Source organism: Nicotiana tabacum, chromosome 6 (genome assembly GCF_000715075.1).
Source record: "Nicotiana tabacum cultivar K326 chromosome 6, ASM71507v2, whole genome shotgun sequence".
NCBI classification, from domain to species: domain Eukaryota; kingdom Viridiplantae; phylum Streptophyta; class Magnoliopsida; order Solanales; family Solanaceae; genus Nicotiana; species Nicotiana tabacum.
Window position 1 is genome coordinate 88,347,480 of NC_134085.1, and position 17,059 is coordinate 88,364,538.

General features: G+C 39.8%; 1 protein-coding gene across 1 annotated transcript; it reads right to left on the reverse strand.

Annotated features, from left to right (window-relative positions):
- Positions 1–385: 385 nt before the first annotated feature.
- Positions 386–3,320, reverse strand: LOC107810163 (putative fructokinase-5). Its single transcript, XM_016634901.2, has 4 exons — positions 3,018–3,320; positions 1,619–2,164; positions 1,432–1,548; positions 386–707 (listed from the first exon to the last, which is right to left on the reverse strand). The coding sequence occupies exons 1-4, from the start codon at positions 3,192–3,194 to the stop codon at positions 570–572; spliced, it is 978 nt and encodes a 325-aa protein (XP_016490387.1). The 5' UTR covers positions 3,195–3,320; the 3' UTR covers positions 386–569.
- Positions 3,321–17,059: the final 13,739 nt, after the last annotated feature.

Below are 17,059 nucleotides of genomic sequence, written 5' to 3' on the forward strand. Positions count from 1 at the left end.
AAAACTTCATATATATTTGATTTTTAAACTTACATGGGAAGATTTATTGAACTACTTCAAATCCGAGTTATAATTTGTAAAATTTTGTGCAATAAGAGTATAACTTCAAAAGTGGATATACACAATCAAATTACTCTCGAAGTGATAGCGATAAGTCCTATCACAACTAACCTTGCTAAGGAGATACACGATGAGTAATCAGTATTTTATATTATCACAGTGCATTGGTCTCAATTGTACTACTATGCTCCACTTAGAACATTAAATTGACGAGTTTTGACCTTATAAGTAGGGTTTGGATATATTGATCTATATAACATGCAGAATAATTGGATTAAATTAAAAGTGTTAGTGCAGATTATTAGAACTCATCAATTTGGAAGAATAAGACGGAAGGGAATTGTTCATAAACTACGGAGTAATACAAACAGTACTAATTAAGCTAAATATATTGTCCAGCAAATTAAACTTATTAAGGAGTACGAATTTGGAGAATTGTAGTCATCAAATGATAGTGGCAGTAAAAAAAAAACACGATGATAACTAGGATAGGTGGTAATTAAGAATCATTAGTAAGCCTTGGAGCCAGCAATGAGTCCTTGGGCATCAGATGTTGATGGCAATGCTGGAATGGCTCCCTTTTGGGTTGTACTGATTGCACCACATGCATTTGCAAATCTCAAGGCTTTCTTCAATTTCTCTTCATCCTACGCAAGCACAGTTAGCGGTTCAATCAATAGTCATCCAAAAAAAGCAGAACAATTTAAAGAAATGAAGAAAGTAGTGTAACATTGCTTCAAAACATCCATATTGCAAAACATCTCACTGATACTGTTTACAAGTTTTGAATTAGGCTAATTAAAAAGAAGGAACTGGATGAGGGATTAATGTCGATCATTGTTAGTGTTCAGTAATTAAGGAAGGAGAGAAGTATTAGTGGAGGATTCAAATACCATTCATATTATCTTATTCAGTCCTGAATAATTATAACAACAACAATAACAATAACGATTATGCCTCTTTCGAATAAGTTCAAGTTAGCTATATAATCTTCAAATATAGATTCTGCTCCATTATTCCAAACCAAGGATTTTCTACATCTCACCCTTATTCCTATAGTATCATATACTATCTAACTAATCCAGACACCGGATCTAATGCAAGTGTATCAATAACAACTAAACTTAATCGTAACTAGTTGGTTCACCTAGACACATATATAGCTTGTTTCCTTTCCAAGAATGAATGTAATTACAAAAACTGTATGCCAAACAAGTAGAAGTACATGTTAAATACTTATGAAAATATGAAAACTCTCTGCTCCTCAACATAGCGCAATACTTTAAAAACAGAACTTTGAGTAAATAAAGCCCATAATAAAAATTTAAAACCAAATGTAAGAGATTCTTGTCAATATCAAAGTGATGATACCTGGAAAATAGAAGGATCTTTGGCGATGGAAACCAGAAGGGAACCTACAAAAGCATCTCCGGCTCCTGTGGTATCTATTGTCTTGACAGAGAACCCACTCACTTTTCCTTTGAAACTCTGTGCATGATTATATAGTGATTGTGTAAACAAAACTTCAAGAACAAGAAAGAAAATGTTAAGAAATTACCTTGGTGAAGTATCTGCAGCCCTTCTCTCCATCAGTAACAACAAGAAGCTTCAAGCGGTCATGCCATAGGGACAACACTGTCTCCTCCTTTTCTGCGTCTTTTTGTGTCAGGAAATTTACCTCATCATCACTAACCTTGATAAAATCAGCTTCATTCCAAATGCTTCTGATATTATCTCTTGCAGCTTCAGGGGAAGGCCAGAGAGGAAGGCGAACATTTGGGTCATACGAAAGGAGGACGCCTGCTTCTTTCGCAGCTTTCATGGCAGCCATGTGAGCTGACCTGCAAGGCTCCGTGATCAAACTTATGGATCCATAGTGAAAGATTTTAGCCTGCTTTATCAGACCCAAGTTCAGCTCTGACTCCTTGAGCAGCATGTCCGCGCTCGGGTTCCTGTAGAACATGAATTCCCTCTCCCCGTTGCTCTTCAGTGTCACAAACGCTAGTGCTGTCCTCGCCTGAGTATCGAAGCACACTCCTTCGCTGTTCACCCCATTACTCTTCAGTATATCCACCAACATACGCCCAAACTCGTCGTCTCCCACCTGCTCAGTTAATCATATTTGAGAAACTTATATATTGTCGAGATCGATATATGAAAAGAAGTACTACTAAAACAAGCTGTTAATTACATACTCCTGGTACATAATAGAATACAAGGGTCAAACATCGTAATTTTTGGTGTAAGTTAAGGATTAATACCTTTTCACTAGGAACTCTCACAAAGGGGATCCAATGCATTGAAAAATTAAACTCAGGCTATAAGCCTCTCAAAACTTAACTTTTCTTCAAAAACTAATACTCCCTCCGTTCCAGCAGTTTACGTGACGCTATTTCCTTTTTGGTCTGTTGAAAAAAGAATGACTTTTTTCTAAATTTAGAAACAATTTAGTTTAAACTTCCAATTCTACCCTTAATGAGAAGCTTTTATAACCACACAAATACTCTGGGCTCCATTTTAACTTGTTTAGGACCACAAATTTCAAAAGTGGTCATTCTTTTTAAACTTTGTACCCAGTCAAACGGGTTCACATAAATTGGAACAGAGAGAATAGTAATAAAAAACTGTTGAGTCCCACATCGACAATGAAGGGGATGAGTGATCTACTTATATGGACTTGGGCAATCACCAAGTCTTGAGCTAACTTTTGGGGTTGAGTTAGACCCAAAATCCATTTAACAAAAACAAGGTAGATGGCTTGACCAAACAGGAGGAGATGGACATAGAATCTTCAAGTTTTATCAAATAAATTTATATATTCATAGATTATATAGAAAAGGTATTGTAAATCACAAAACTAAACACTAAAATAAAATCTTGGTTAAAGAAAAAGATTAGACTCTTCAAATAATAATACTGTCATGTAAAGTAATATCATTGTACTACTACGTACGTACCTTTCCAATGAAGGCGGAGGTGCCGTCAAGTTTGGTAATGGCGCAAGCAACATTAGCAGGTGCACCACCGGGGGCTTTGAGAAAGCCCGTAGACTCTGCTAAGGAGACTCCGGCAGAATCAGGAACGAAATCAATCAACATCTCCCCGAAACAAACAATCTCTGCTGACTTTGCCATCACTTTACGTGTAATTCTACAGAAATATGCAAGCAAAGAAAGAAAGAAAACGGAAAATTAGAGGCGATCGAGAGAGGATATATCTACTTATGTAAACTATATGCTGGAGCAAGGGGAAATCTCTAGCTCCTGTTTAAATAGAAAGCAACATGACGGATTAATTAGACTTTGATTAGAGATCTGGATTCGTACGTAACTAACTCGCTACTTATCCTCTGAGCAAACCTTTTGCGATTATATATCCTTCTTTTTACTAGTTTTCCCGCGTCCCTAGTAACTAAAAACGAATAAATCGTTTACTTAATTAGTTCGTTAAAACATCACAACAGAATTGGAATATATGAATAGAATACTAATTGCTTATAAGAAAAACACTTGGATATGTTTTTATCTTCTTTTACTTTTGTTTATTTATCTAGTACGTACACGTTGTCTTATTCGATTTGGATTCTAAAATATTCAATGTAATTTATGACGATTGTTAAAACAACTATATATATATTGGCTCCAAAAGAAGTTTTTACGGACCCCTAATTGTAAATTAAAATCCATGAAGAAACGGGTTTAATTTATATACGTGTAAAGGTTTTTTATATTATTAGGTCACTTGTCTTGTACTCCAGATTTACAAATTCCACTTTTTAGGGAGGTTATATATAAATATTTTTTGGTGACCTAATATGATGAAGGTATAAACAAAATTATATAAAGTTTTAAAATGAAAAAAAAAATTCATATATTAACATATTTGTTACTTAAGTCTAGTTTTTTTCCGACCTAACTCAATTCTAAGTAACCTTTATGTGGTCCATGGGAAATTAATGTAAATCACGAAAGATTCTGGGTTTGGACATCTTGAGCATCAATTGCAAATGAGTCTGAAACCTTTAAAGTGATAAGTTCAGCTGCTGCCAACTACCAATTTTAGAAGCTCACCATTGTTGAAGCCACCAACCCATTTTAGAAGCCACCATTGTTGAAGCCTCCATTGTTGAATGAAAAATTCAACCACCAACCACCTTCTTTAAGGCTATAAATAGAGCCTTATGTTTTACACAGAAAAATCAATCCAGAGAGATTGAAATACAATCCAGGAAGAGATTGTGAGAACAAAAAGAGAGTTTGGTGAGGTTTTTTTGTAGAGAGAAATTCTTGGTGTAAATTCTCTGTAATTCTATTCTTGTGAAATAGAGTTGTTTTTCCTCCCAAATAATCTTCATATTGATCCGAGAATCACAACAAGTGGTATCAGAGCCCTCGATTTTGTGTTCATCGAGAAATATCGGAACATTGAAAATTTCAACCCGGATTTACGTTTTTCGAAAACGTGATCTTCGGTGTGTTTTGATCATTTCATTCGATTCCTTGCGTCGATACGAATTCAATGCAATTTTTCGGAGGCCAAACAAAGCTAAAACGAAGAAGTTATGGCAATTTTTTTTCTTCTGCCCAAGGAAGAAGATGATGAATAGTAGCTGCCCAGTCAGCGCCACGTCATCACCCAGTCAGCATCTAGTCAGCGCCCAGTCATCATAATTTTTAGAAATTTTTGAAATAACCCCTGAAGTTACTGAAATTATAAATCTGCCTCACAAGTTCAGTATATTTTCGATTTAACCCCAAAAGTTTGGTGTAAATTTTGAAAATTTTCTGGAGGCCCTATTTTGACCCAAGAAGAGTCAATCCTACCATTTTTCACCATTCCGGACGCGTTGGTGAGATTCTGCTCCAAAATTTTGACCAAGCCATTTTAAAGACATAATGGAAGAGTCATCATCATCTGGAGCTATGATAAAGCTTACTGCCACAAATTACACATTGTGGAGACCTCGGATGGAAGATCTCCTTAGTTGTAAAGATTTGTTTGATCCCATAGAAGCAAAGGGTAGGAACCCCGATTCCACCAAAGAAGCAGAGTGGAAGAAATTAAACAGAAAAACTATCGGTCAAATTCGACAATGGATTGACGATAGCGTTTTTCATCATGTTGCACAAGAGACAGATGCGTATGCCCTCTGGGTGAAGTTAGAAGGGATGTATCAAGCCAAGACCGCTAGGAACAAAGCCTTGTTGATGAGGCGTTTGGTAAATTTGAAGTTAAAGCACGGAACTTCAGTTGTCGAGCATACCAGTGAGTTTCAGAGCTTGATAAATCAATTATCGTCTGTTGACATGCCGCTCGGGGATGAGATGCAAGCCCTACTACTCCTTAGTTCTCTTCCTGATAGCTGGGAGACGCTGGTAGTCTCTCTCAGTAATTCAGCTCCTAGTGGAAATCTGACCATGTCTATGGTTAAAGATGCCTTATTTAATGAAGAAGCCAGAAGAAAGGACATCGATCATGGTGAGTCGCATGCCCTTATTACAGAAAGAGGGAGACAACAAGAAAGAAGTCAAGATAAGAGGAGAGGCAGAAGCAAGAGTAGGGGAAAATCCACAGATGGTAGGAAGTCATCATATGTGTGCTACCACTGTGGAATAAAAGGCCATTTAAAGAAGAACTGCAGAAAATTGCATAAGGAGAAGGAGCAGTTGAAGCAAAAGGATGGAGATACATTAGTCACTACCCACGGAGAGGTAGCCATTTGTTCCATCCAAGAAGAGACATGCCTTCACGTCTCAAGTCAAGAAGAAAACGAATGGGTGATAGATACTGCAGCATCATACCACGCCACATCCTGAAAAGATTTCTTCACAACATACAAAGTAGGAGACTTTGGAGTAGTGAAGATGGGGAACACTTCTTCCTGTGAGATAGTTGGAATTAGTGATATCAAAATACAAACAAATATCGGGAGTACAATGATATTGAAGGATGTCCGTCATGTGCCAGATCTTCGTCTAAACCTAATATCAGGTATAGCTCTTGACAAACAGAGCTATGAAAGTTATTTCGGAAAAGGCACATGGAAATTGCTGAAAGGGGTTATGATTCTCGCTCGAGGACATATTTGTGGCAACTTATATAAAACTCATGTGAAGGTATGTTCAGACAACCTCAATGTTATGGAAAAAGTGGCGTCTCAAAACCTGTGGCACCAGAGACTCGGTCACATGAGTGAAAAGGGGATATCAATTCTAATGAAAAAGCAGCTTATCAGAATGGACAAGAAGGCTGCTTTAGACCATTGTAATCATTGCTTATTCGGAAAGCAACATAGAGTCTCTTTTACATTTTCTTCAACCACAAAATTAGAGTTACTAAGTCTGGTACACTCTGATATTTGTGGTCCCATGGAGGAGAAGTCACTTGGTGGCAATAGGTATTTTCTGACTTTCATTGATGATGCTTCTCGAAAGGTGTGGGTGTACTTCTTAAAGACAAAGGACCAGGCTTTTGATTATTTCAAGATATTTCATGCCATGGTAGAGCATGAAACGGGAAAGAAATTAAAATGCCTTCGCTCAGATAATAGAGGCGAGTATACTTCCAAGGAGTTCGATTCCTATTGCAAGAGACAAGGGATTCGACATGAAAAGACGATCCCACGCACCCCACAACACAATGGAGTAGCCGAGAGAATGAACCGGATAATTATGGAAAGAGTCAGAAGTATGATCAGTATGGCAAAGCTGCCTAAGCCATTCTGGGGAGAAGCTGCTCGCGCCGCCTGCTACCTAATCAACCGGTCACCATCAGCCCCGTTGAATTTTGAGGTTCCAGAGAAAATATGGTCTGGTAAGAATCCCTCATATTCTCACTTAAGGGTATTCGGTTGTTTAGCACATGCACATGTATCCAAAGAGCTCAGGAAGAAGCTTGATGGTAGAACTATACCATGTATCTTCATAGGCTATGGAGATGAAGAATTTGGGTATAGATTATGGGATCCAATACAGAAGACGGTGATCAGAAGTAGGGATGTTGTATTCCACGAAAACCAGACAATTGAAGACATTGAAAAGCCCACAATGTCTTATGAAAGAGGTTTCAGTGCCCAAAAAGTTGGTCCAGATCCACTACCATTGCAGTTTGACACAAATAGCACGGGGGAGCATGAAACAGTACCAGAAGCAGAACAAGAGGATGTTTGGCAGGGGGAGGCACAAACCCCTCAGGAAACTACAGAACCATCACAGGGGAACGATGACGGTACACCTCCTGAAGCTAATAATCAACAACCTCGTCGATCTGAACGAGGTCAGATTCCATCAACTCGATACCTAGAGACCGAGTATATTCTACTTTATGAAGATGGAGAACCAGAGAGTTTCCATGAAGCTATATCTCATAAGGATAAAGAAAAATGGCCGCAAGCAATGACCGAAAAGATGAACTCTTTACAGAAAAACAACACTTATGAGATTGTGAAACTTCCACAAGGAAAGAAGGTACTGAAGAGTAAATGGGTATTCAAGCTCAAGAAAGATGGCAGAGGAAAGGTGGTGAAGCACAAAGCCCGGTTAGTAGTCAAAGGATTCCTACAGAAAAAGGGAATTGACTTTGATGAAATATTTTCACCAGTTGTAAAATTGACTTCAATCCGCATCATCCTTGGATTGGTAGCCAGTTTGAATTTGGAGCTTGAACAAATGGATGTCAAGACAGCATTTCTTCATGGTGATCTAAATGAAGAAATCTATATGGAGCAGCCGGAAGGTTTTGAGGTTTCAGGAAAAGAAAACCTCGTCTATAAGCTTACGAAAAGTTTATATGGCCTAAAGCAAGCACCGAGGCAGTGGTACAAAAAGTTTGACTCATTTATGGTAAGTCAAGGATATAAAAGGACTGCTGCAGATTAGTATGTTTACATTCAGAGATTTTCTTTGTTGTACTTCTACTTTATGTAGACGACATGTTGATCATTGGACAAGATGCAACAAAAAATAGACAGTTGAAGAAAGAACTCTCTAAGTCCTTTGAAATGAAAGACTTAGGTCCAGCTCAACATATTTTGGGATTGCAGATAACTCGAGATAGGAGAAACAAGAAGTTATGGCTATCTCAAGAAAATTACAATGAACGGGTGATCAAACGGTTCAATATGAGTAATGCCAAACCGGTAGGTGTCCCTTTGGCAAATCACTTCAAGTTGAGCAAGAGTTTGTGCCCTTCATCCAAGAAAGATATTGAGGAGATGTCTACAATTCCATATTCTTCAGCAATTGGAAGTCTTATGTATGCCATGGTTTGCACGAGGCCAGATATCGCACATGCGGTAGGTGTGGTAAGTCGTTTTCTTTCTAACCCTGGAAAGAAACATTGGGAGGCAGTTAAGTGGATTTTCAGGTATCTTAAAGGTACTTCAAAATCAAGTCTGTGCTTTGGGGGAGCTGATCCAGTCTTGGAAGGCTATACAGATTCAGATATGGCCGGAGATCCTGATGGAAGAAAATCAACCTCAGGATATGTTTATAGTTTTGCAGGGGGAGCTGTGTCATGGTAGTTAAGATTGTAGAAGTGTGTTGCACTATCCACAACTGAAGCAGAGTATATTGCTGTAGCGGAAGCTGGAAAAGAAATGTTGTGGCTAAAGCGGTTTTTCCAAGAACTAGGGATAAATCAAACAGAGTATAAGATACATTGTGATAGTCAAAGTGCAATTGATTTAAGCAAAAACTCAATGTATCATTCTCGGACAAAGCATATCGACATTCGCTATCACTGGATACGCGAGGTGATGAATCAACAACTGTTGAAACTAGTGAAGATCCATACGAAGGAGAATCCAGCAGACATGTTAACAAAGGTGGTCACTCAAGAAAAGTTAGAGCTGTGCAGAGACATAGTTGGAATAACTTTCAAATAGTAGCTGCGTTGGAATGCAGCTGAAGGGGGAGAATTGATAAGTTCAGCTGCTGCCAACTACCAATTCTAGAAGCCCACCATTGTTGAAGCCACCATTGTTGAATGAAGAATTCAACCACCAACCACCTTCTTTAAGGCTATAAATAGAGCCTTATGTTTTACACAGAAAAATCAATCCAGAGAGATTGAAATACAATCCAGGAAAAGATTGTGAGAACAAAAAGAGAGTTTGGTGAGGTTTTTTTGTAGAGAGAAATTCTTGGTGTAAATTCTCTGTAATTCTATTCTTGTGAAATAGAGTTGTTTTTCCTCCCAAATAATCTTCATATTGATCCGAGAATCACAACATAAAGCTCCCTGAGATTATGTTGCAATTAAGCCCCATCATGCTTGACTCTCTAATTGAATTTTGGTTTAACTCCTTTTTGTTCGAAAATGTTTACAACTACCATTCCTTGCCTGACTAGCTAACGGATTATCGAAGGTGTATACGGTAAAATTGGAGGGTTCAATTTTCGGTCACTACGGCGCTTCATAAGCACATTTTTATAGGCTCGAGATTATAGTCGAGATTAACACCCAAAGGGCTGTCAACGCCCGACCTCGGGGCAATTCAGATCGATGGTTATGGCAAAAAAGTGGGAAGTTCCCAAGGCGCGTAGCTAGAGCTGGCAAAGCCTAGTGAGCTAGTTCAGACCCGGATCAAGGCATTAAATGGCTGTACCAGCCCAATATCTTTTCAATAAATGCATTTGTACTATGTTGGGATTCCCCTGATAAATAAAGGGGATACTTGTTGTAAGAAGGAACGGGAGAAAATATGATATATTGATATGGTGTATTCAATACAATCAAGAGGTCCCTATTTATAGCTATACACTACAAGGAGATATTACTGCTCTTCCAATGTGGGACAAGATTACACTATACATATCTATAAACTAACACTTCCCCTCAAGCCGGTGCATACACATCATATGTACCGAGCTTGTTACACATGTAACTAATACGAGAACTAGTAAGAGACTTAGTGAAAATATCTGCTAGTTGATCATTCGACTTTACAAACTTTGTAACAATATCTCCTGAAAGTATTTTTTCTCTGACAAAGTTACAATCGATCTCAATGTGTTTAGTCCTCTCATGGAACACCGGATTTGATGCAATATGAAGAGTAGCTTGGTTATCACACACCAGTTCCATCCTGCTGATTTCTCCGAACTTTAACTCCTTGAGCAACTGCTTGACCCAAGCTAACTCACACGTTTCCATAGTCATGGCCCGATATTCCACTTCGGCGCTAGATCGAGCAACTACATTTTGTTTCTTGCTCTTCCACGAGACCAAATTACCTCCTACTAGAACACAATATCCAGATGTAGATCGTCTATCAGAAGGTGATCCTGCCCAATCAGCATCTGTGTACCCAACAATCTGCTCGTGGCCTCGATCCTCGAATAGTAATCTGCCTGGAGCTGACTTTATATTCCGAAGTATACGAACAACTGCATCCCAGTGACTATCACAGGGAGAATCCATAAACTAACTTACAACACTCACCGGAAAAGAAATGTCAGGTCTAGTCACTATGAGGTAATTCAATTTTTCAACCAACCTCCTATATCTCGTAGGGTCTCTAAGAGGCTCCCCCTGTCCAGGCAGAAGCTTAGCATTCAGATCCATAGGAGAGTCAATAGGTCTGCAACCCATCATTCCAGTCTCCTCAAGAATGTCTAAGACATACTTCCTCTGTGAAATAACAATACCTGAGCTAGACTAAGCGACCTCAATACCTAGAAAATACTTCAGTCTGCCCAGATCCTTAGTTTGGATGTGCTGAAAGAGATGTTGCTTCAGATTAGTAATACCATCCTGATCGTTGCTAGTAATAACAATATCATCAACATAAACCACCAGATAAATACACAGATTCGGAGTAGAATGCTGATAAAATACAGAGTGATCAGCCTCACTACGAGTCATGCCGAACTCCTGAATAATTGTGCTGAACTTACCAAACCAAGCTCGAGGGGACTATTTCAAACCATATAGTGACATGCGCAATCTGCATACACAACCACTAAACTCCCCCTGAGTAACAAAACCAGGTAGTTGCTCCATATAAAATTCCTCGTCAAGATCACCGTGGAGAAAAGCATTCTTAATGTCTAACTGATAAAGAGGCCAATGACGTACAATAGCCATGGACAAAAAAAGACGAACAAATGCTACTTTAGCCATGGGAGAGAAAGTATCACTATAATCAAGCCCAAAAATCTGAGTATATCCTTTTGCAACAAGACAAGCCTTAAGCCGATCAACCTGGCCATCCGTGCCGACTTTGACTGGATAAACCCAACTACAACCTACAGTAGACTTACCTGCAGGAAGAGGAACAAGCTACCAAGTGTCACTCGCATGTAAAGCAGACATCTCGTCAATCATAGCCTGTCACTATCCAAGATGAGATAGTGCCTCACCTGTAGACTTAGGAATAGAAACAGTGGACAAAGAAAATATAAAAGCATAATAAGGTGATGACAGACGATAACTTAGACCAACATAGTAGGGATTAAGATTAAGTGTGGACCGTACACCTTTGCAGAGTGCAATTGGTTGACTAAGAGGAGACAAGTCCGCAGTAGGTGTAGAATCTGATGCAGGACGTGAATCACCTAGGCCTGATGCTGGATGTGGACGGCGATGATAAGTCAAGAGTGACGGAGCTGCAGAAGGTTGAACTGGATTATGTGGAGGAATTGGACCTATAGGTGGTGAAACTAGAGCTATAGATGGTAGAACGGGAGCTATAGGTGGTGGAGCTGGAGATGCAGAGGAAGATGGATGGGAGATAGTGACTGAATCTCCAAAAGAAGAGACTGGTAGTACCTCAGAAATATCTAAGTGATTACCTAGACCTGTAAAGTATGATTGGGGTTTAAAGAAGGTAACATCAACGGACATAAGGTACCGTTGAAGGTCAGCAGAGTAGCATTGATACCCCTTTTGCATTCTCGAGAAACCAAGAAATACGCACTTAAGAGCACGGGGAGCTAACTTATCTGTTCCTGGAGTAAAGTTATGGACAAAATAAGTGCTTCCAAATACACGGGGTGGAAGAGAGAACAAAGGTAAGTGGGGAAACATAATAGAGAATGGAACTTGGTCCTGGATAGCTGAAGATGGCATACGATTAATAAGATAGCAAGATGTAAGAACTGTATCCCCCCAAAAATGCAATGGAGCATGAGATTGTATGAGTAGGGTACGACCAGTTTCAATAAGATGTCTATTCTTTCTTTCAGTTACCCCATTTTGTTGAGATGTGTACAGACAAGGTGTTTGATGAATAATCCCATGAGATTTCATAAACTGCTGAAATGGGAAAGACAAATACTCTCGGGCATTATCACTACGAAATGTGCGAATAGAAACCCCAAATTGATTTTGAATTTCAGCGTGAAAGGTCTGGAAAATAGAAAACAACTCAGATCGATTTTTTATCAAAAATATCCAGGTGCACCTAGAATAGTCATCAATGAAACTAACAAAGTAGCGGAATCCTAAGGTAGAACTGACCCGACTAGGACCCCAAACATCTGAATGGACTAAAGTAAAAGGGGACTCTGCTCGATTATCAATACGTCGAGGAACATGAGAGTGAGTAAACTTACCGAGCTGACAAGACTCACACTCTAGAGCTGACAAGTGAGATAAACCAGGTACCATTTTCTGAAGTTTTGACAAACTAGGATGTCCCAACCGTTTATGTAATAAATCTGGTGAATCAGTAACATGACAAGTTGTTGAAGGAAGACAAGATGTGAGTTCATGTGATTTAGCAAGGATAAGGTAATAAAGTCCATTTGATTCACACCCGGTACCAATGATCCGCCTTGTACTACGTTCCTGTATTAAAACATGGTCATCAAGAAATAAAACGACACATTTAAGTGATTAGTCTAGGCGACTAACATCTATGAGATTAAAAGGACTATTAGGGACATAAAGAACTGAATCTAAAGGTAAGGAAGGAATTGGGCTTGCTTGACCTATTGCAGTTGCCATGGTTTGAGACCCATTGGCCATTGTGACTCTTGGAAGAGATTGAGAATACGAAATAGTAGTGAAAAGGGATTTGTTCCCAGAAATATGATCCGATGCACCTGAATCAATGACCCAAGACTCAGAGGATGAAGATTGAGAGACACAAGTCACGCTATTACCTGTTTGAACAATGGAAGCTATCTCAGAAGATGTCTGCTTACCTGCTTTGTACTGAAGAAACTCAAAATAATCCACTAAAGAAACCATCCGACTATTCAAAGTATCGGTTCCCATGTCGCTACAATTAATAGTGGTAGGGTTAACTTGAAATAGTGAAAATTAGTAACTCCTTTGGGAAAACCGAAGAAATCGTTGAGAAAACACTTTTTACAGTAGGAAAACAGAACATTGTTCACTCCAGAAATATTGTAGCTCTCGGAATATTACTGTAGCAGCCGGAAAGTTACTATAGCTGCCGAAAAAAAATTCAAAGTGGTCAGAATGAAATAAAAACAATAGGGGTAGGATTAGAATTAACAGAAGACCCAACTGTTCTGAAGGAACTTTTTCAAAAAATGGCCGGAAGTCCACTTTTGAAATCACTATTCACGTCGGAAAAATATAAAAGTGGTCGGAATTTGGTGTAACCTGGATGGGTTGGCTCGAAATTGCAAGGGAAACAATCTGTCCTGAAGAGTCGTCGCCAAACAATGGCCGGAAGGTGGCCCATGCGATGTCGGAACTTCGCCGGAAAATTTTCTTCGGACAGCTACAGTACCGCCGGAGATTTTCACTGGGGTTTGGTCGCCGGACAGTGACTACTCTTGTGGTAGTGTTGGAATTTTTGCATAACACTGACCGAGACAAAGCAGATGCAAAACAACTTTGAAATGTTACCGGAAAAAAGGGTTCTGGTGACTGATTTTACTTCCCGGAATCGCTGAAATTTATGCATAGCGATAAATCTCTCACGATAGCTCTGATACCATGTGAGAAGGCACGGGAGAAAATATGATTTATTGATATTGGATATTCAATACAATCTAAGAGGTCCTTATTTATAGCTATACTATAGAAGGACATACTACTCCTATTCTAATGTGGGACAAGACTACACTATATACATAGATGTAAACTAACAAAAACAATGTGATAATCATTATGAATACATATTCATTCTTGCAAGATATTCTCTTGATCTCATTACTTCCATTTATTGCTTATATTCATTGTGTTCTATTTATTGTTCATCATTTATTGCTTATCATTGTTCATAAAGAGCCATCATCGTAGCTCTCATAACTGTTAGTCCTCCTTCATCGCTCTAAACCGGCCATCCAACTCGACCTCGAGGCCTCATATACGACAGCTCGAGGCCCCGATCCCCAGCCGTTTGGTTCGATTATCACATCGTTTCTAAGCTATAATCTTGCTTTCTAATCTTTTACTTAGCATCCATTGCCTAACAACTAGCATAAAAATAGATCATGTATTTTTAGAACCACAAAATCAAATTTAATTGTTATTACCATTTTCACAGTAAACATTTTGGCGCCCACCGTGGGGCAAACAATAATAGTAATTATTTTCTTGCTGGTTTTACTACATAACGCAAGTTATCTTTCACGCTTTTCTTGTCCAAGATCTTTTGATTTCAGGTCAAAATGTCTAACTCAGTAAATGCACGTGAAAACAACAACCTTGAAGACCATAGTGAGAATGGCGTGGATGTTCCAGGTGTTGGTGTGCCATCACGAAACCCTAAGAATGAACCAGAACCAATTCCCGTGGACGTGGTCTCGTGCAATGCTCAACACGTCGAAATAAGCTCCCACACCAACATGAGCATACACTAGGAAAATCAACAAGAAGCACAAAAAACCCCAGCTCAAGAAGAACAAGGGGTTAGCCTTCACGTCATCTTCGAAATGTTACAAGCACAACAGCTGGAGATTGCTCAGTTGCAAAGACACCAAAAGACTCCAATCACTGTAGCTCGAGAAACGACTTCCCGAGCCGAGCAGGTACCAGAAAGATCAAGCAACAACGGGTCGGCAGCTGACCCTGCCATCATAAAGATGCTCGAGGACCTCACAAAGAGGATCGAGTCGGGCGAAAAGAAGATAGAAGCCAACGACAAGAAGGTAGAGACCTACAACTCTAGGGTCGATCAAATCCCGGGCTCACCCCCGATTCTGAAAGGTGTAGATTCAAAGAAGTTTGTACAAAATCCATTTCCACAGGAAGCGGCCCCAAAACCCATTCCAAAGAAGTTCAGAATACCCGACCTTTCGAAGTACAACGGAACCTTGGACCCCAATGATCATGTCACTACTTACACTTGTGCGGTGAAGGGAAATGACCTAATTAAAGGACGACGAGATCGAGTCCGTCCTACTAAAAAAGTTCGGAGAAACACTTTCAAAAGAGGTAATGATGTGGTATCACAACCTGGCCCAAAACTCGATAGATTCATTTGCCATGCTAGTAGATTCTTTTATAAAGGCACATGCTGGTTCTATCAAAGTAGCTACAAGGAAATCCGACGTCTTCAAAATCAAGTAGAGGGAGAACGAGATGCTGCGAGAATTCGTATTTTGCTTTCAAATGGAACGAATGGAACTACCACCGGTCTCCAACGACTGGGCAGTGCAGGCCTTCACTCAAAGTTTAAATGAACGAAGCTCGGTGGCTTCGAAACAGCTAAAACAGAATCTAGTTGAATACCCCGCTGTGACTTGGTCGGATGTTCACAACCGATATCAATCAAAGATCAGGGTCAAAGATGACCAACTAGGATCACCCTCGAGCTCGGTATATCCTAATAGGCTTTCGGCAAAGGAATCAAAGCCAAACAAAGAGAGATACCAACCATACACCGAAGATAGAAGAAACTCCCCAAGGCGCAACATACCCCGCAATGACTGAAGAATGGATCAAGATCAGAACCCTCGGGGACTTGTCAGTAGAGCTGGATTCGATAGGCATACAGGGCCAACAGTGCCACCTCGCTTGTCGGAATACAACTTCAATGTCGATGTTTCAGACATCGTATTCGCCATTAGTAAAATCAGAGACACCAGTTGGCCAAGGCCTGTACAATCAGATCCTTCATAAAGGAGTCATAACTTAGTGTGTGAATTTCACAACGCGCACGGCCACAGGACCGAGGATTGCCATCAACTCCGAGAAGAAGTAGCCTGACTACTCAGCAAAGGTCACCTCCGAGAATTCCTTAGCGACCGAGCCAAAAATTAGTTCAGGGAAAGAGAGGAGACCAAGAAGAATGAAACAAATGAGCCACAACATGTCATCCATATGATCTTAGGAGGCATCGATGCTCCACAAGAACCCATGATCAGAAGAACAAAAATATCCATCACTAGAGAAATCGAGACCTTCTCTCATCCTCATAATGATGCACTGGTAATCTCTTTCCTTGTAAATACATTTCAAATTAAACGTGTACTTGTGGATCCAGGTAGCTCGGCCAATATTATCAAGTCAAGGGTGGTAGAGCAGCTTGAACTGCTTGACCAAATCGTGCCCACCTCTAGAGTCCTCAACGGATTCAACATGGCGAGCGAAACAATGAAAGGGGAAATCACTCTCCCAGTCAACATGGCCGGCACAACCTAAAATGCCAAATTCTATATCATCGAAGGAGACATGAGATACAACGCCTTGCTCGGAAGGCCATGATACACTGCATGAGAGCAGTACCATTCACCCTCCATCAAATAATGAAATTCCCGAAAAGGGATGGGATAAAAACCATCTACGGGGAATAGCATGCGGCAAGAGCAATGTTCGCAGTGCATGATGTACCGCCGACACCAATACCTCCACCATCGAAAGAGCCAAAGGATAAGCAAACAGTAAAATAGTGATAACAAGCTACATTCTCAACTATGCCGGACTAAACAAAACGAAGGACTGTACCGAGTCCTCATAACAAATGATTGAATCACATCGAGATCCGAACCGCCGTTATCACCGAGGTATGGTCATCCCCCTTTCTTAGTTACATTTTATACTAACCTGAATGAAGATATCCGATCGAAACGGC